This window comes from Gavialis gangeticus, unplaced genomic scaffold (genome assembly GCF_001723915.1).
Source record: "Gavialis gangeticus isolate Ggan-Ray unplaced genomic scaffold, GavGan_comp1, whole genome shotgun sequence".
Taxonomy (NCBI): Eukaryota; Metazoa; Chordata; order Crocodylia; family Gavialidae; genus Gavialis; species Gavialis gangeticus.
In genome coordinates, this window is record NW_017729029.1 from 47,170,816 (window position 1) to 47,190,741 (window position 19,926).

At 41.0% G+C, this 19,926-nt stretch overlaps 1 protein-coding gene across 2 annotated transcripts in view; it reads left to right on the plus strand.

Moving 5' to 3' along the window:
- Positions 1–19,926, plus strand: part of AMMECR1 (Alport syndrome, mental retardation, midface hypoplasia and elliptocytosis chromosomal region gene 1) — a 133,430-nt gene that overhangs the window by 51,599 nt on the left and 61,905 nt on the right. The window contains exon 2 of one of the 2 annotated variants that reach the window (XM_019521531.1): positions 10,261–10,371. The exons of the other annotated variant lie outside the window; for it this stretch is intronic. Within the exon in view, the coding sequence (XP_019377076.1) occupies positions 10,261–10,371 (111 nt within the window). The remainder of the gene's footprint in view (positions 1–10,260; positions 10,372–19,926) is intronic. 2 annotated transcript variants of the gene reach the window in all.

Below are 19,926 nucleotides of genomic sequence, written 5' to 3' on the forward strand. Positions count from 1 at the left end.
TGTTACAAATTTTGATTTGCTCAAGCTAACACAATAAATGGTTTCAGAACTGGCTGATCTCAGGAGTTCATGGCATCCAGTGTTGCTCTATAATCTCTACACAGCATTGACTTTGTTGGTGTCATGATTCTGGTAATTTCTAAACAGGACATATTAGTATTTACCACTGTGTGTTTCACTGCTATAAGTAAATGTGTCCGCTACTAAGCATTACTGAATTTACAATTGTATTGCAATGGAATGCTGATAGAGATACTAATAGAGATGCATGCATCCTTCAGGAACCCTACTTAGGGAGAATTAATAGGAGAGAAAGATACTCTGAGAGATCTCAAGTAAAGACAAAACCCTAATTTCCACCCAAAATAAAAAATCAGCATGCCATGATGATGTTTCACAGTACTTCGAATATCCATTGAGCTTATACCAAGTGGAAGCAATTCTTATCAAATCAGTGAGCACATCTCTAATGTTCGTGGAGTTGAAGCAAAGCATCTTTATTCTGTGGACGCTTTTTTCCCACACACATTCCACTGTTTTATTGTTTTGGAGCATACCCAATCTAGGTAATTACTCATGCATAGAAGTATTTCATTAACTGGGAAAAGAGTATAATGTAAACATGCATATTGAAAAGTTTGTGTTCTTTGTTCCTTTTTTTTACCAGTATATTTAATTGAATGATAATTTGATCTCATGTCTCTTTACATTGACAGAATTTTATTTTTAAATGTATCTGCCTGATAGTAGAAGTATGACAAGGCCTTGCTTCATTGACTCTTGCTGTGATAGCTGGTTTATGGCTAAAGTAGCTTTGAGTATTTTGCTTTTAATCTAAATGCTTCCAGCAACAGTGCATAGCAATAGATCTCTGGTAATTTTAGATCATTTCAGTTGTAAATCGTTAACAGGAATGCCAGTGGTGTTAGTGAACTTGCTGCTGGAGAAGGGACCCCTTTCCTACACTTTCTTTCAACATACTGTGTATGTCAATTGCTACTCAAGATGGCACTCCTCATGCCAAGTTTGAAATATCCCTGTGTTTGAGGTTATTAATTAATGAAAACATGGGGAAAGGGAGCAGGAAGGTAAAGTAACTAATTTAGAGTAACAATTGCAATATGTTAGCAAAGCTGAAGAAAGAATTCTCATGTGCACTATAGATGACAGGGTCTTAAACCCTTAGGCTTGGATGACATTTTCATAGACAGACTGTCTATACTACTTGTAGTTCCATTTCATCCTTGCAGCAAGGGCAGCAATTGTTTATATAGTTTGGCAACTGGAAATGAGGAGGAAAGCAAATAATATATGATCAGCCAGCTGTCTGTGGGCCACAGTCTGAGAACCTCTTACAAAGCTTGCTTTCTTACTAGATCTATTTAGATTAGAGCAATGTGAGATTTTTTTGGCAAACAGTATATTTCCAGAAAAGCAGCTTCGTTCCTCCTGAAACTACATGTGAATCTGCCAGATAGTTTTGGCTGGAAAATACTTTTTTCAAAGCTAGTAGTACATCATCTACTGTCATAATCCAAAAGATGAGTGGCTTGGATGCTCACTTAATACACAGGCACTTCTACACATGCTCAGGGGAGGCGGTGGCGGTGCTTTAGGGTGACTCAGAGGGGTGCTCTCATTAAAGCACTGCGTTGTGTCATGTATCAGCATTCCTGTGCTTCAGAATGGCAGCAGTGGTGATGAGTTTTAGTTCAAGTGCTCCTGCTGCCACTTTGAAGCATGGGGACACTGACACACAAAATGCGGGAGGCTGCTGGAGCATGATAATTACTATGCTCCAGCTGACTCGATTAATCAAGTCTGCTCTGGTGCGCTGTAATTACAATGCATTGGAGCAACCTCTGTGCTAATGTACTGGCACTCTTTGGAGACCTAGATTCAGTTTCTTTCTGTACATGAGACCAGGTTAGCGACTATTTAGAAAAGCTGGATGTGTACAAATCCATGGGGCTGGATGCAATGCAATGCAGCCAAGAGTGCTGAGGGAGTTGGCTGATGTTTTTGCAGAGTCACTGGCCATTATCTTTGAAAACTCATGGCAATCAGGGGAGGTCCCAGACAATTGGAGAAGGGCAACTATAGTGTCAATATTTAAGAAAGGGAAAAAGGAAGATCCCAGGGAATTGCAGAGAAGTCAGACTCACCTTAGTCCCCAGAAAAATCATGGAGCGGGTGCTCCAAGGATCCATTTCTAAGCACATGGAGGAGAAGAAGGTGATTAGGGATAGTCAGCATGGATTCACCAAAGGCAAGTCATGCCTTGCCAACCTGATTGCCATTTATGATGACATAACTGGCTTAGTGGATACAGGTAAAGCAGTGGATGAAATATACCTTGACTTTAGCAAGGCTTTTGATACCGTCTTCCACAGCATTCTCCCAAGCAAGCTGAGGGAGGTATGGGTTGAATGAATGTACTGTAAGGTAGATAGAAAGTTGGCTGGATGATCAGTCTCAACAGCTAGTAATCAATGGCTCTACATCTAGTCGGCAGCCGATATCAAGTGGAGTGCCCCAGGGGTCGGTCCTGGGGCCAGGTTTGTTCAACATCTTCATTAACCATCTGGAAGATGGCATAGAGTACACTCTGAACAAGTTCTCAGATGACACCAAGCTGGGGGGTATGGTAGATAAACTGGAGGGTAGGGCTGGTATTCAGAGTGACCTAGACAAATTGGAGGGTTGAGCCAAAGGAAATCTCATGAAGTTCAACAAGGACAAATGCAAAAGTCATGCACTTAGGACGGAAGAATCCCATACACCACTACAGCCTGGGAGCTGACTGGCTGGGCAGCAGCTCTGCGGAAAAGGACTTGGGGGTTACAGTGGAAAATAAGCTGAATATGGGTCAGCAATGTGCCCTTGTTGCCAAGAAAGTTAACAACATACTGGGCTCCACTTGTAGGAACATTGCCAGCAGATCGAGGGAAGTAATTATTCCACTGTATTCTGCACTGGTGAGGCCACATCTGGAGTACTGTGTCCAGTTTTGGGCCACCTGCTACAGAAAGGATGTGGACAAAGTGGAGAGAGTCTGGTGGAGAGCAACGAAATGGTTCAGGGGCTGGGGCACATGATTTCTGAGGAGTGGCTGAGGGAACTGGACTTCTTTAGTCTGTAGAAGAGAAGACAAATGGGGGGATTTGATAGTAGCCTTTAACTACCTGAAGGGGGTTTGAAAGAGGATGGAGCTGGACTGTTCTCAGTGGTAGCAGATGACAAAATAAGGAGCAATGGTCTCAAGTTGCAGCAAGGGAGATTTAGGTTGGATATTAGGAAAAGCTTTCTAAATAGGAGGGTAGTGAAGCACTGGAACAGGTTACCCAGAGAGGTGGTGAAATCTCTGTCCTTGGAGGTTTTTAAGACTCGGCTAGACAGAGCTTTGGCTGGGATGATCTAGTTGGGAATGATCCTGCTTTGAGCAGGGGGTTGGAGTAGGTTACCTCCTGAAGTGCCTTCCAACCCTAATTTTCTATGATTTTATGAGGGGATTCTTAGCCACATCTTCCACCTCCCAGGCTCATCTTCTAACCTCCAGTCTATCCAATATTCTTGGCTGAGGTGTTCTTTATTTCTCCAGTTGACATTGTTCTACTTCAGACATTCAGTGTAGCAAGGGCTTGGATCTAGGCATCTCTCAGGTCAGTGCCTAACCATGACACTAAAAGTGATTTCAGTGCCTCCTGTTGGAGCTGCTTTGCTCTGTATAAAATAGTTAAATATTTATTGTGAGTGATTCTCTGGGCTGCTCGTCAGTATGGTCACCAGGGAAGTTCATTGATCTGCTCCAGTGAATGTTAACATATTTACACAAAATGAAAGAGTGTCAGTGGAAAAGATAGAGTATCCTCCAGTGCCCTATCTTGGGAAGTGGGAGATCTGAATTCAGATCTTCTCAGGAAAGCAACAGAAGAGGAATTAAGCTAATATCTCCCAACATCCTGGATAAGTGCCCATGGTTATTGGAGAAAAAGGAAAACCTCCTCTCCCACTTAGGTGAATCTAGCTTCCCCATCTCCCAGTTTGGCTTCCAAACTGAAGTTTTTTTTCATATAGCTATAATTTAAATATATTTATCCTTCCAACAGTTGTAGTTTGGCTCTGTGAACCTGTGATCAGCACAGTTCTGTATCAGTTGGCAAGTTTATTGGTGACTCATTAGAGGTTTCAGGGTATGTGGAAAGTGCTGTAAGTCTTAAAAGGTTAAACAAACAGGGAAGAAACCAAGAATGCAACTTAAATAAAAAGCTGAAGAAGGTTGTAAAAAAGTTGGCTTTTGGTTCCTGCAAAGTGCCTCTAGTTCATATTAGTGGGGTTTTTGTAACATTTTTGTTTGATGTAAAAATAAAAACTCTCCCTCGTTTTGAATGACAGGCAAGACTTAATGTTTCAGAGATTATTAGAGTCAGGAAATGTGATTTTAAAATGTATCAGATGAGGTATTTCTAAGAGGGTCAGGGGTATTAATACCATTGTAAAGGGCCCTAGTGAGACTTCATTTAGAATACTGTGTACAATTCTGGCTGCCCATGTTGAGGAAATATTAATTCAAGCAAGAGAGGTGCCCAGAAAGGCTACTAGGATAATCGGGGAATGGGGAGCCTGTCTTACCAGAGGAAACTGAAAGAGCATTCCTTGTTTAGCTTAGGAAATTGGAGGCTGAGCAGGATATGATTTTTGTCCTATAAATATGCTTTTTTTTACAAACACCAAGAAAAGTAAAGAACAAAGGTAAAGGCCAAGAACAAATGGGCACATTCTGGCTGTAAGGAAATTTAGAAGGTGGTGTCTAATGCTCAGGGGAGCAAGGTTTTGGGTCAGCCTTCCAACAGGGGTGTAGTAGTGGTAAGAAATACAGCTAGTTTTAAGATGGAGCTTAATACATTTATGAACAGGTTTATTTGATGTTTGTCCTCCTGTTGGGCGCAGTGTGGACTTAGTGCCTCTGGTAGGCACTTTCATTCCTGTTTTTCTTATGTCCCCATCTTGGGTACCGCTTGGATTTTCCAGTCTAACCACCTGTATTGGCATGACCTGTAAAATTTCAAACTGCAATTCCTACTCTTAGCTCAACACCTGGTGATCAAACTGGAACTTAACTGTGTACCTGCATTATTATTTAAAGCTCTGCTCATCAATACTGTACATCTTTCAGTGATCCATGTAAAAGCAACCCATCTAAAATTGCCATTTATTAATTCCAGAAGGAATTCCCATTTGATTAAAAAAAAATAGTTCAAAATGTAACTAAGTAAACAAAGAATATCTGCTTCAACAAATTCTACACGTCCACAAAGTGGCATACGGCCAATAAGTCTCATAATCCTAATATAAAGGGCACACGAATAATCATGAGCTCCAACTAGAATCTTATTCACACTTGTCTCTGAGCAATGGGAAGACAGCGTAGTGGTGCTGGAAGTAACCTGATCATCATTTTCTTGATTAAAATAAGACCACTTTCCTGGAAGCTGTGTGTTAGTTAATACACAAGTTATTGACCTCAACATGGAGGTAACTGGGTAAAATACCAATTTCTTATACTAGAATTTATACTAGATGAGATTATGGTTATTTCTGGCCTCCTAATATAAAGGAAGAACAGCAACAAATAATGTCTAGAGCTATCTAGTTCCTCTTCAGATTTGTCAGGTACCCAAAAAAGTGTGAGCCCTGAAAATCTAAAAGTAAGAAGATAGAATATTTTTAGCTTCTTCCTCAGTTCATCAGCCCTGAAAGGAACAGACTCTTGCTGGTCTGAGTAGGGGAAGAAGAAAGAAGTTTTAGACATGGAAGATAATCTGTTTTGATGCTTTACAAAATTTCAGTATATAAAGTTTCTTTCAGCTGAGAGACAACTTTTAGAAAAGCAAAGATTTTAATGTGGCTGCAGCTGTCTACCATATTTACTCAAATCTATGACAGATTTCCTTCCCCCCTTTCAACATGGGGAAGCCCCTCATTTTAGATCCAGGGTTAGGGGGGTGGGGGGCAATGGCTCCAACTCTGACCCTGAGCCGAGGATCAGAGTTAGTTCCAGCCACTGCTCCCACCATTGTGCCCCCCCATAGCCTCTGCTCTCCCTGCCTTTGCTCTTCCCCCACCTTACCTTCCACTCAGCCCTAGCTGCTTCTAGGGCCCTGCTCTAGCTGAGTGCAGGGAGCACAGAGTATGTCCCGCCTCTGGCCCCAGTGTGGCCACACAGCAGCAGCAGCAGCAGCTCTGGCCCCTACTCTGGGGCTGAAACTGCTGCAGCCACAAAAGCTGCTACATAACTGGGCTGGGGCCAGAAGCAGCATGTACTCCATGCTTCCTGCCCCCAACTGTAGTGGAACCCCAGCTGGAGCTGGAAGGAGGAAGGTAAATGGTGGGGGGCCAAGGTGGGGGGGGGACAGGTAGGAGGAGTGCAAATTGTGGAGCAGGCAGCAGGGGATATAGACAGTGGGGGGGAAAGAAAGCTGGAGGAGCAAGCAGTATGAGTGACAGGCAGCAGGGGTCAGGCCACTTGGTGACTGCTGCCTGCTCGCCTACCACCTACACCCCTGCTGCTGCTTGCCCCACTGCAGTGGTGGTGGGGGGAGGGTGCATTTAAGATGACCCTCTAATGATTAGATTCTATATACGGAAAATTATAACAATTTTATAAATGTTTCCTATCTAGAGTCTAGTTATTGGCTGTGGTTGTCTTAAATTCAGAGTCATCTTGGATTCAGGTAAGTATGGTGATTACTTTCCAAAAATGTCCTTGTAAATTATTACGTCAAGAAAATGGAGCAGTTTAGGAAATTCAGGTTTTATCTTCATGACGAGTTTGTGGGCCTATGACTTTAGGTAACTACTTTCCGATTACATAGCAGCTAAAACTGATAATGATCAACAGGATAGTTATTGCCACCTGTCATTTTACAATTGGCCTTGGTTTTTTTTTAAAAGGTCTTTGTTTTATTATCACATGAACTGTGACAGTCATGCAAATGAAGAGGTTTTAATGACTGATTATCTACCATAAAGAAACTGCAAAATAAATTAAATGTCTGTCTATCTGAAATTAAAATATATTTTAATTTCTGAGGCTTAAGAGAAGGGAGGGATGAGAGGAAGATATCCTCTTTTTTTACAGAAGAGAGATTTTTGGATACTTTTCAGTCTAGTTTCCCAAAAGAGGGAGTTTCTTGTTGTGAAAAGTAGAGGACGAAGTCTGTTGTTATAAGATCTGTGAAATGTTATATTCAGTCATGATTTTGCACTTCTATTCTCAGCTGACAGCAGAAGAATTTAGTGTTACTGCTATTTCTCTTGAGGCAACCATTTTCAACTTTCTGGCTATTCCTAGATCCATGTATGGATTGTCCTGTTCCATTCTTTAGCTCAGATAGGATCTACCTTGTTCCAGTCATTTTATTATTTCTGGAATGAAGTGACCACTGTAAGAATATTTTTTAATAGAAAACTTAATGCAAAACTTGGTGGACTCAGCTTATCTCAGCCTTGCCTCTGCAGCCTGAGAGGGCAATGAGTTAAAGATATTTTGGGTAAGGAAGCATCTTCAGGAGTGCATGAGGTAGTAGCAGCTGGTTTAGATAAATAGATGTACCTTAGTGTATCAGCTTTAGTACAATACAGCTGATGTGTTAGGACCAGGTCTGACATGTACTTATGCCACAATGGTCTGGTCCATTCACAAACTTGCCTCAAAAGCTGAAGTTACTTGATGTGAGCAGTGTCTGGAGGATGGAATGGAGGTTTCCACAATTTCTGCAACATGTCACTTAATAGACACTGTTCTATCTACATCTTTACCATCTGGGGCCCTAATTTTGACTATATTTCATCTTTATGGCAAACTGCTTATATGAAAGAGACAAGCAAGGGTGTGCTAGGTCTGGAATACAGATGCTCAACTTGCTGGGGGAAGAGCAGAGTATCGTTACTCTTCTTTCCAAAACGTTCATCTCTTCCTTTGTAGCCCCCTGCACATGCCAGCATCTCTGGGACAAGAAATTTAATTTTAAAGTTCAGGACAGTGAATGGATCAGGGACCATGTGAACTTCCTTTCCTGCTGCCCAGAATTCGTCAGTATCTTTGTATTCCTTTGGTTTTATGCACACCTGACTCTCCCCAGTCACAAAATCACATTATTATTTTTTCTTTTTTCAAAATGTTCCCATACCCAGACCCTGTACTATTAAACTCAGAGTTCTCATTCTCTCCTTGGCTCCTGTGTCCAGGTTCTCTCTCATGACATTCCCAATGTGCCTTTTCCTCCTTCATCAGACATCATTAGCTGCTACCCCAGGAATCTTTTGCCACTGCTTTTTATTCTTATCTCCTCTAGTTTCTGTCCATATGCCCAGCCGTGCCCTATGTTTTTGAGCCAAGTTTTGTCTCTTTCCTTACTTTTCTAAGTGCTGGCCCTGTGTGAGAACAAGGAGCCTGGAACAAATGCCTGATGTAGGAGAGCCAGGCCATACTGTAAGCCAGAGACTATAGTTTGAGGCCAAAATTCAGTCAGCTGAATGTAATGCTCCAGTGCAGTTTAGCAGAAACTAAGTCATAAAATAATTTGAGTTAGATATGCAGAATACGTTGCATAACAGTGAGCTCCTAGGTTAAAATTGCATTCAGTATATTTTACCAATATTGTTAAAATATGCATTGTTAAATTTCATTAATCAGTTTTGTTTTTCCTGCATGCTGTTCCCATGTTCCTCTCCAGCAATGAGTAGACTGGAAAATTTCAAGTCAGTGTAATTTTCTGGCTTTCGTACTTCGGCCCAGTGTTGTAGTGTTCAGAGAAAAGCTTTGAATCGAAGAATTGTGGTTGCCTGCCTGCCTGCCCTCCTCCATTTAAACATTTTTATTTACTGATCTTTCATCCTCAGTTGAGCCAGCATATGTTTTGTTCTAAGCTATCTGATGTGTGTACAATTCAGTCAGTGTATCTGAATATTGTTTTAAGGTGAGCACACTGTCACACCTAAGAAAGTAAAATATCCATGCATACTGCATAATTGTGCTGAGTGAGAGAGAGGCCTTGATTGTGTAATTACCTATGCATGTGCTTAACTTTGTATATATGAGTACTTCTGTTAATTTAAAATAGAGTTCTCCTTTACAAGAGTGTGCCTATATGCCACTGAAGTTGAATCACAGAGCCTGGTGAGGACAAGAATTCAGAATTGCCTCGCAGTAAATTGATAAGAGGCTTGTTTTAAAGAAGTAGAGGATTAAATTTTCCTGCTATTCTCTGAAATTTCTGAATGATGGAAAGGGATGGTGCACAGCGTTAGAGTAGCTTTATTAAATCTTACCTGTATGACTGTTCACTTCAGCAGAGTAGCTCTTGATTTTTTGTTTTGTTTTGTTTTGTTTTGTTTTTTGAGAGGGGGCATGGATTTTTGAGAGGCATTTGACTGCAATGACCATTTGCAAAATTGTTATGGTAAGTGTTGGTGAGCAGAGCTTGCACACCAGCTGTTAGTTAAGGTGTAAAACTGTTTGGCAAAACTGTCTAAGGCTTATGTGCAACACAGAACACGGAAGCTTTTGCTCTGGCTGGCTTCAGAATTGGATTCTTTTCAAAGAAGATATTGTACTGGTCTTTGCTCTACTGCACTCTTCATCTTTACGAAGTTGGGCTGCTAAGGCAAAGCTGACTTTGGATCTCATAGAATATTTCTTTTGTGCAGACTTATATTTTTAGCCTGCAAACCAGGAATCCTACGTACTTTTCACTTGGCTTGCAAAAGATTCCGGCTGTTCTCAGCTCATAATGAAAAGGACCAAGAATTTTCTTTGTGACTAATGTGAATGGATGCACTTTCCTCTTTGTTCTGGGGAGGGCTTTTAGGGACTTTCTGCACCTTTGAGATGTCTGAGGAAGGGTTTCTTCTTTTCTAGATAGAAGCTTATGAGTAATGAAGCTGGGACAGGACATGCAACACCACAATGAAACAGCTAGCCAAAAAGATTTGCATCTCAGGCTTTTGATTAATGTAGCTAGTTTCTAGTTTAGTTTCTAAAACTTATATGCTTGAGTGATGTGGGCCTTTCTACAACAGTCAGGCAAAATTAGTTTAAAAAAATACTATAACTAGCTCAGAAACAAGTAAGTTAGAGATGGGACCAGTGTTGCCAGAGAAAAATACAGTCTTATTGAAATATTACTTTAGCTATCAATATGGTAATGCTTGTAAGAGTTCTGCAATCACACATGCCTTTTTTCCTTCCTAAAACAGCCCCCTGTTTGTAACATGGAAGATTGGTCGAGATAAGCGATTACGTGGATGCATAGGTACTTTTTCTGCCATGAACCTGCATTCAGGACTCAGGGAGTACACACTTACTAGGTAAGATTCGGTTTTTAGTTTGGGGGGGAGGTTCAGTTTCCATCATTTAAATGCTGCACTAGGAAAATAGAGGTTTTTGCTGTATTGCTGAACTTGTCAACCAAAATTTTAACTCCTTTACACTATTTAAATCTCTCAGCTGTGTGACCACTGGTGCTGTGGGATTATGGTTTCAATTAAAACCATAGTTGGATCTTTTTATTTTGTTTAAAAGACTACTCTCCAGTGGTTTACTGTAACTCATTTATAGTTGTGTGTTTTCCCAATGCACAAACAACTTTTAAGATTAAAAGTGAGTTTGAGGGCAGAAGACCAGAAAGTCAGTTTTTGGAATTACCATATACACAGTTCTAAAACAGCAGGTATTCTCACCTCTTCTCCATCAGGTGCTTCCAATCAGCTGCAGTTAATTTAATGCTACAAATTTCCATTACATGTTACTCTTCAGATACATCCAGCCCCTGGGTGGGAAGCTTCTGGACTAGGGAGGTAAGTGATGATCTTCACTCCCTGACAGCATAATCCTTCATTTTTGACCTGCACCTAAAGTCATTCACCTTAATATTGCCCCATTTCCGTTTACACAGAGTGAAAAACTAATAAATACATCACTAGAGCTATTAGTAAGCATTATACTTAGTTTTTTTCTGAGCTTTTTTAATTTTCTAAAGGACAGGCAAAATTGAAGTTAGTCTTTATTTGTAGAACTCCACAATGGAAACTGTTTTCTGGCATGTTCAGACATCTAGGATGGCTACCATCCCATCCCTATTCCTTGGTATTTCCGGACCACTTTCAGAATGAAAATTTGTTTCCAGTACAATATCTTAGCCTTCCTTCATTGTAAAAGCCCCACAATCCCAGTTTAAATACTGTTAGATTGGCATGTAATTAATTGTCTCTCTATGTGAATGATTACCTGGATAAAAGTCAAAAGTGTACCTCAGGCTGAGCGGTCAATGCATAAAGTGACTCAACACCTCATCTCCGCAAATTCCTTGTAAGCTTGCAGAACACCTGACTGTTGTCTTTGCATCAGTTACCACCACCTGGCACATGTTTGGCCATTCTGTTTAAAAATTCTGCAATGAAAGTGGTCAGTGAAACAAACATGTTTTGCATGCCTTGCTATGATACATTATTATTAATTTGTACACTGTGTACCACCTAGTGGTCTAAACTGGTTTAAAGCCCTACAGAGATGTAGGCGTCGAACAAGATTTCATTTCTAGTGGTGGAAATTTCTCAAAAAATTTCTACTGCTGGAAATCTTTCCAGAAAAGGATCAGTACAGGCATTCAACCTGCACTTTTCTCCTTTCCTTTGCGCTCTGGGCCTTCCCCAGATCAGGGTGATCAAGTTGAGGAGGGGAATAGTGGGGCAGAGCCCTCAGCCCATTCCCCAAACTGGGCAGTCTAGGGAGATGACAAGATGAGAGGGAAGCTTACAGGTGTCCATTCTTGAAAAACAGTATCTTTTGCAAGGGAAATCTTTCAAGTTGACATGTGTAAGATCTTTCTCCAGGCAGGGGCATGTTTCTCCCTGGGAGGAATTGACTACATGCATGTGCACTTGCAGATTCTACCAGGAGAGCAGTGATTCTCCCAGTAGAAATGTAACACCTGTACGTGGCCGTAGTGAAAACCTTTTTCAAAGAGCTTACAGTCCAAATGTGTAGTTTTAAAAACATAATAGACAACTGTTGAGGTATGCAGCAGAGGCTACGGTGAAAAAAGTTATACCAGAGGAGTAAAGTTTTATGTAAACAATGAAATGATGAAGGGGAAATGGCTATAACATAATTAGTAAACCTGAAAGAGTTGATAAAAAATTAGGTTTTCATAATCTTGAGAATCTACAGGGTTTAAAATGCATACATTTTCTGCAGTTTTGTACATGGACTCTTCTAGTTCTCAAGAGTTGTGCAGTCCTGTGATCATGGGTGATTGTTGTTGTCACATCCTAAAATCAGAAGTTGGAAAGCAATGAGAATGTGAGAAATGGCACCTAGCTTAAGGGAATCAAAGTACCTGAAGTGCACTATTTAAATGTTGGTCAACTAGCCTGAAAGAATATACCAAGCCACTTGGAAGCAGCTGTAATGGGAAGTTGAAGTTAAATTTGAGTATGGAAAAATGTAACTGCAACTCAGTATTTTTCAAAAGAAAAGAAACCTACTACTTAAATAACTATAAGGCAGTCTGTTTTTTTTAAACAAACCTTTATAAAGCAGTGACTATATCTACAATTTTTACAACTGGTTTGACAGACTTGCTTATCTCTATAAGGAATCTCTCAAATGCAGGGGGGAAATGTAATAAAAAGGTTTTAGACATGGTTGCTGTACTTTGGTGTGTTTGGTCAGTGAGACTTTTTTGCTTTTGTATTGCCTTAGAGTAAGATCATGGTGACATTTGTCTCTGTTTCACAGAAATTTAGAAACAGGAGAAACAGTAAGAGTGGTTACTGTTGTTTCTGCATGTCCTCTGATACAATTTTCTGCCTCTGCCTTTTCCTTCCTCCTTTCCCATCCCATCCCCACAAAAATCAGGGAAACAGCTTATAGATATCCATCATTTTGGTCAAGGAGATTCTGAAATAGATATTTAGAGAAATAATAGACCAGAAGACACTGGCCATCAACTTTCATGCTATAGGGCTTATAGAGCTCCATTAGAAAGGGTCAGAAACTAGGACACTTTAATTTAATCCAGCAGTGTGTGGGCAGTAATGTACTTGAGGAAGATAAAAGAGAATTCCCACAAGAAAATGAAATTATTGAAGATGCTTTTCAGTAACTAATCCACAGAGCAAACTGCATATGAAAGGCCATCCAATTCAGAAAATGTAGCTTGATGAAAACTGAAGAAAAAAAAGGCCTCTCAGGACCTCATCATATTTTACCATCAGGAGGACAACTTAGTTGTTTGGGGCTGGGGGGGGATAACTGTTCTTGAAAAAGTTGCCTCTTTGATTCATTCTAATCCTTTCTAGGAACTTCTAGAGAGACCCCATGTTCTGGTTTTTTCTGCGTCTGTTAGAATTCGTAGCCTTTTGTGAATGTACACAGCTGTCTTTCTAAAAACAAAGAAACATTCTCATGAGTTGGTTGGAATACTTTTAAATTTAGACCGTAACATTTTGAATTCCAAGCTTTGACTATGAAGTTCCATATGCAAGTTCAGTTTTATTAGTATGTTAGTTGACTGGCTTCTCTGGAGTCGCAGCCAAATTCCAGTGAGCAGGTTGGTATAAAGGTGCTGTTAAACTTGATTGTCCTGCTACTAATCATGTAGGCATCCTAGGTCATGAAGGTATCCTTCTTACGGTTTAGATACAAAAGCAGCAATAACATTTGGCAAATTAGTACGTCAGATTTCATTCCCTCTGGAAACTATAGCTGATTCTCTTCCTTCTTCATAATGTAATTTTTGAAATAAGGGTGCTGAATCTAGCAGCCCAACATGAGTAGCTTCTTTCTTGAAAGCCAGACCCACCCTTCTTTTACGGTCTCAGAACAAAAAGGTAGTGATATGAGGGGAGAATGAGTCCCATTTTAAGGATTGTACACTAGTGTGTTGCCAGCATGTTTTTAATAGGAAATTTATGTAGAATGACTCATCATTAATTGGATGCATCTGCCTAAGTCGTGAGGAAAGGATGAGAATACCCATATTAAAATATTAGCAATGTAAGTAACATATTTTTAATCAAATCTATTTTGTAGAATTCAGTTTTCTTCAGAGATCTATAAATATGGAAGGGGAAAGAAGGAAGCTTATTATCAAAATACCATTTTCTTTGCAAAACTTTTATTACAACAGTTTTTTTAATTTAATGCTGACATGAATTTACCAAGGATTGAACATTCACATGATCACTTGATTTGGCCTACCTTATGAAAAGATACCTTATATTTTGTAATAAAATAAAATACATTTAACTTGGAAGCAGGTTCTGACAGTATTTCGGAACAAGATGACCAATTTTTCATGCGTGTGTTCAGCAGGAAGACTTCTCATCGACACATTAAATTACCGTTTTCCTAAAGTGGGGATGCTGAGTAAAAAAAAAAAATGTTCATTAGCTAGTAATCCTTTGCACGTTCGTTTGGTTAGAATTCACATGATTTTTCATAGTTGGAAGATGCATTTTAAGCTAGCAGAGCATAAAGAAATGTATCAATCTAGCAAGCCCAGAAGTATAAAGTACATCAGTTTCAGCAGTGGTTTTGCTCCTCCAGCTTGTCAAGACTAGGATACATCCCTGGGGCAGACACTTTTGAGAAGAGACAGACAAAGAAAGAGAGGAGAGAGAAGTTGGTAAAGTTGGAGTCTGAGGCCCCTAAATCTATAATGGACAGCCTGAGGACCTACAGTCAGCATAATGAAACAGTCTTTGTTTCCTCTGCTGCAGTGACCTGGAAGTGTGAAACACAGTATACTAGCCCTTTTAAAAAAAGGTTTGCCTTATGTTGTCTCTGCTAACCAGGTCCAGCTGAGAGCAGTGTTACTGGCTCCAGACTGAGACAGGTTTAATCTTTCATCTCTAGGCAAATTGGAATAGAGAGAGAGTTGTGAGAAGAGAAATGTAACATTGAGGAAAAGAGAGAATACTAGACTTTCCTTTAATAACTTATTTTTCTATTCAAGTTCTGTTTGGGGTTTGGGATCAACAATCAGCCAATAACAAAAAAAAATTGTAAATATTATTTAATTGATGCAGGTGTTTAAAAATATATTACAGGTCTGCTTCTTTCTCTCTTGCTTGTACTCTGAAAAGTGTATACGTTCTCTCTGCTCTGGCTGCACAGAAAGGAAAATTGTCTCCAGAGTCTATTCATCCTACTGATTTATCTAGTAATCAGGGCTCAAATAATTTAGTAAAGTAGGAGCCAACCTTACTGGCAGGCAGGCCACAAATTAGCCCTGCACTTTCCCTGAGTGTCACTCCAATCCCTTTTTTCTGCCCGATCTGTTGCTCTGCTTTCTGTTCCCTGCTCTGTGTTCCCTGCCCCACCTGCTGCCTTGCTTTCTGCCCTTTCTGCTGCTATGCTGCTTGTCCCTTCCCTGATCTGTCGCATGCCACATGCACAGGCTGCTCGAGACCCTGCCTGATATTTCATGAGCCTGTATTTGCAAACTATTTTCCTCATTCAGTTGAACTCTGGTACTTTTTGGGGTTTGTTTATTTGTTTTAAGATTAATATACGGGTTCTTGTGCAGCCTTCATTATGTTGTTCCAATTCTTGGGCTACTTTTCTTCATGCTGATTTCCACCAGAAATTACCACTTGTATTTTATGCATCTTTAGTCTCTTTAACGACAACTTTATATACCAGGGAAGTCTCAGTTTTCTGCGAGTCCATGACACAGCTAATCAGATCGTTAAACACGCAAGGATACTAGGGGCAGCTGCCATCTTCATTTCTGCTTCCAGCTTTAAATGAGTTCAGTTCAGAGCTACTTTTACTCTTGAGCTGGTGTCTTGTTTGAGCCACATGAGACTCGAGTTTTCCTGTACAGAGCAGAGTTCAGATCAGAAAACAGAATCTGAGTTTCTAATGTTAATGATGACAGGCAGACAAGGTTCTTTGCGTAAATGTGATATCTTTTATTAGACCAACTAAATACAGTAAAAGTTCTATTAACCAGCATCTTACAAGCTGGCATGCTCAATTAACTGGCATGCCGGCTTGTAAGATAAAGTGAAACTGTAAGTGCCCACTGTGGCACTTCTGGTTTCTCTGAGCCCCCACAGCCCGGGGCAAAGCAGCCTGCACTGCTGAGCCCCCACAGCCCGGGGGCATAAGAGGTGTGCGGGGCCCGCCTCCTTGCCCCGCAGGGTCCGGGGGAGGAGCAGCAATGCAGCAGGAGGGGCAGCAATACCGCGGGAGGGGCAGAGGGATGCCCCAGACACGGTGGGAGAAGTGGCGACCCTGTCCACTCAATCAACTGGCATATTTTGTTGCCTGGCATCCCCCATTCCCAGGGAATGCTGGATAAGAGAGCTTTTACTGTAGCTGGAAAAACTGTTCTTTGCAGGCTTTCAGGCATAGACGCCCTTCAGGAATATCGACAGTCAACCAACAACCCTAATGTTAATGATTACATTTCCATAAAAATGAATAATGGGAGGAGAGGCAGTGCAGTTTACTTTGTCAAGCATGGCTAGGAAATAGGTGGTTTATGTATAATAGAGCCTTAAATCTGAAAAATAAGATGGTCTGACATTTTTGGTTAATTAGCAAAGCCTTTCTCAGTAGGCAAACTAATTTTGAATTCAGTAGAAGTTTGTTCATGTTCACAATTTGTACTATAAATTAGCTGCTGCTTTTCTTGCGATTTTCATGTTGGTTATGTTGTACAACTTTTAAATATCTGTTCAGAGGGTTTCTTTGTACATTTATTGAAAACAGTGTACAGCACTTGATAAAATCTCATGTTACGGTCTTCCTTGTTTTTTCTTCCAAATTCATAAATGTTTTCCCTTACCCCAATTATCCTTTTGCAGTTATAACACTTTTTGTGCATGTGAGATTTTACCTTGAGACAGATGGTTCCAGTATTACGTTATTTGTATTTAATTATGTTAGTGCAGGAGTGGGCAATTATTTGGGCTGGAGGGCCAGTTAACAAGTATTGATGAGGCACACATGCACGTACATACACACCTGCCTCTGTGCTGTCCTGACCTGCCATCAGGGCTCCTGGCATGTGTGAGCACACCCCCGCTCACCTCATGGCTCTCAGGAGCCTTGATGGCAGGGTGGGACAGGATAGCATGGATGCCTTCTGCTAAGCTCTATCCCCTGTGGCAGCTGGAGCTAGAAATACCAGGGCCTGAGAGCAGCTCACCCAGGTTCTGCTGTGCAGTGCCAAGTGGAGCTGCTTCTTCCCAGTGTCTCCTACAGTGCCTGGGAGATACAGTCTAACCCTGTAGGCCCACAGTGAGCTGTGCTCAATCCCCAGCCTCTGCTGGTGGGTAGTGCCCAGTGTCTGCAGGGCTATACTGCATCTACCAGGAGCTGCAGGGGATGCTGGGCAGAAGCAGCCCCACCTGCCTGCCCAGCACCACGTGGCAGGCCCTTGCTGAGCTGTGCTTAGGCCCCCACCTCCGTTGGCAGGCGGCAGCTCCAGCCTCTGCTGGTGCTGCATGGTGCCAAGTAGGTGGGCAGGGTTGCTTCTGCTCAGTGTCCCCTGCGATGCCTAGGAGATCCCTGGGTGCACTGGATTCCCCCTCTCCCAGGCCTCTGCCTTGGGGGAGGGGGAGGTGGACAGGCAGGGCTGCTGCTTCCAGTCACTCCCCCCATCATGCCAGCAGAGACCAGAGCCCCACCTGTGCGGCCCACCAGCAGAGGCCAGGGCCCAAGTATGACTTGCCAAGGGCATGCCATACAGTGCTGCCACCCATACCACCTGCCAGCAGGCCAGATAAAGTCAATTGGCAGACTGGATCTGACCTTTGAGCCATATTTTGGCCACCTCTATTTTAACATAATAGAGAACATCTGCACTAAACTTTATCTTGTATTAAAATCTCACTATGAGTTTCTCCTGATGTATACAAGTGGCAAGGTTGTCTCTTAAACTGTTAAAGGAAAATTAAGTCAGAGTATTGTTAGCACGTTTGTAACAGCATTCTTTGCTTATCTTCAAGTTGGAAGATATTTGATAAAGCAGTCAAACACCCCAAGGTGGTATGTGTTTATACAATAATTTATTCATAAAAAAAAAATTCCTAATTTCAAAAACGTACATAGAATTGACTCTGGTCTTTATAGGCACCTTTACACATGCTCCAGGAGTGTGAGGGGGTGCTTTAATTAAAGCACTTGCAGTGTCTCATATTCAGCATCCTGCACTTCAGAATGGTGGTGGGGGCACTTTAAAGCCATTATGAGTGTGGGGACGCTGAATACACAACCCACCAATGCTTCTGGAGTGTGCTAATTAACGTGCTCCAGCAGACTCAGTCAAGTCTTCTACGATGCACTGCATCCTGCATGTCTGCAAGTACCCTGTATGAATGCTTTGTTTTAATTACTAGCATATTAGTACTGTTTAGTGTGTTAATACCTAACAGGAATCAAAACTTGTGGAAGAGGTGATATCTTTTACTAGACCAACTAGATATTTGCAAACAAATTATTATATTTACCTGCAAGCTTTTGGGCATAATCACCCTTCATCAGGCATAGGACAGAGCAGAGATTGTAAAAGTTCTCCTAGGTAGAAATGAAAATTCTTATTTCACAGAAGAGCTGAAGGCCTGGTAAAATTTCCTGTCTGGAATAGTGTCCAGGTTAGGCACAGAGAAAAGATGAACCAGTCTTTTTACCTCGAAGTTGTCTGGTGGCAAGCCGGATGTAGAGGCATATTTCCTTTTAGGTTATGATGTTTCATATTTCACAGAAGAGTGGAAAGTTGGAAAGCTCTTCTGGTCAGGAGTTTTTGTGGTGAGGTATCTGTTTTCAAAGAATGATTGCTTGTGTTATACCTTTAGGTACTGTCAGATGGAATTAGATATCATTTGTAAATATACAATGATGTTTAATTAAATGCTTGTCTTGTATATAATTTTAGAACCCTGCATCTGTATCTATGAAATATCAGTGTCAGATATGAGAAGGCCATCACAGGGGAACAAAGTATTGGGTGCAGCACATTAAACAGAATGCGAGGTCTTTCTCAGCAGTGTTTTTTATGGGAAGAGGTTACTGTTTCTTTTCCCCTAAATTAGATCAGTCTTTATGGATTTAAAAAATAGTGCGACCTGCTGGATAACTAAAACAAACTATAGCATGTGAATTACATTGCATATAGGTATACAAAGGCCATACGTAGGTAATATAAACTTGTTTGGTGGGGTCAGTATTTTTTTTAAATGTGCCAAAAATATAATGTTCAGAAAAAGTAGAATTTTGCAGCTTAATCAATGCTTATTAAAATGTCTTAGATAAATAGTGTGCCTTAGGTAATACAGTGAAGAGTTCTACTCGTGTTTGAGTTTCCTGTCTCCCTCCTCTCCCCCACTTTCTAAATACACAGATCAGGACTGTTGCAAGCAGCTTCTCTAAGATGACGCTTACTTTAATACTCTCATCTTGTGTAATTCAGTATCAATTAGAAAACTGTATTGAAATTAGGGGGATTAAAAGTATATAGCTCTTTCTAATTTAAAAAACTATAGGCAGTATAAAAAATGTATGGAAAACGGGAATTGGAACCGTGCACATTAGGAGCATGCTCTCCTTTTAAAAAGCTTTGTAAAATAAATGCTTATTTTGTGTTGAACTGTAACTAGGGACACCCGATTACTCAGCCTTTCCAGACTGGTGTCAGGGAGGATCTGTGTGGTTAGGCACTCCAGTTGTCCTTTCCCACGATGCTTTCATGGCATTTCAAGTTCTTCCCACACAGTCTCCTTTGACTTCACTACGGTGGACACCCTCTTGGTTCAAAGCCAGCATTTCAGCTGAGTTGGGACACTCTTTTGGTTCTGTGTCAAAGTATTAATTGACATCATCCATTACTGAAAATAATTTTGGGGGGG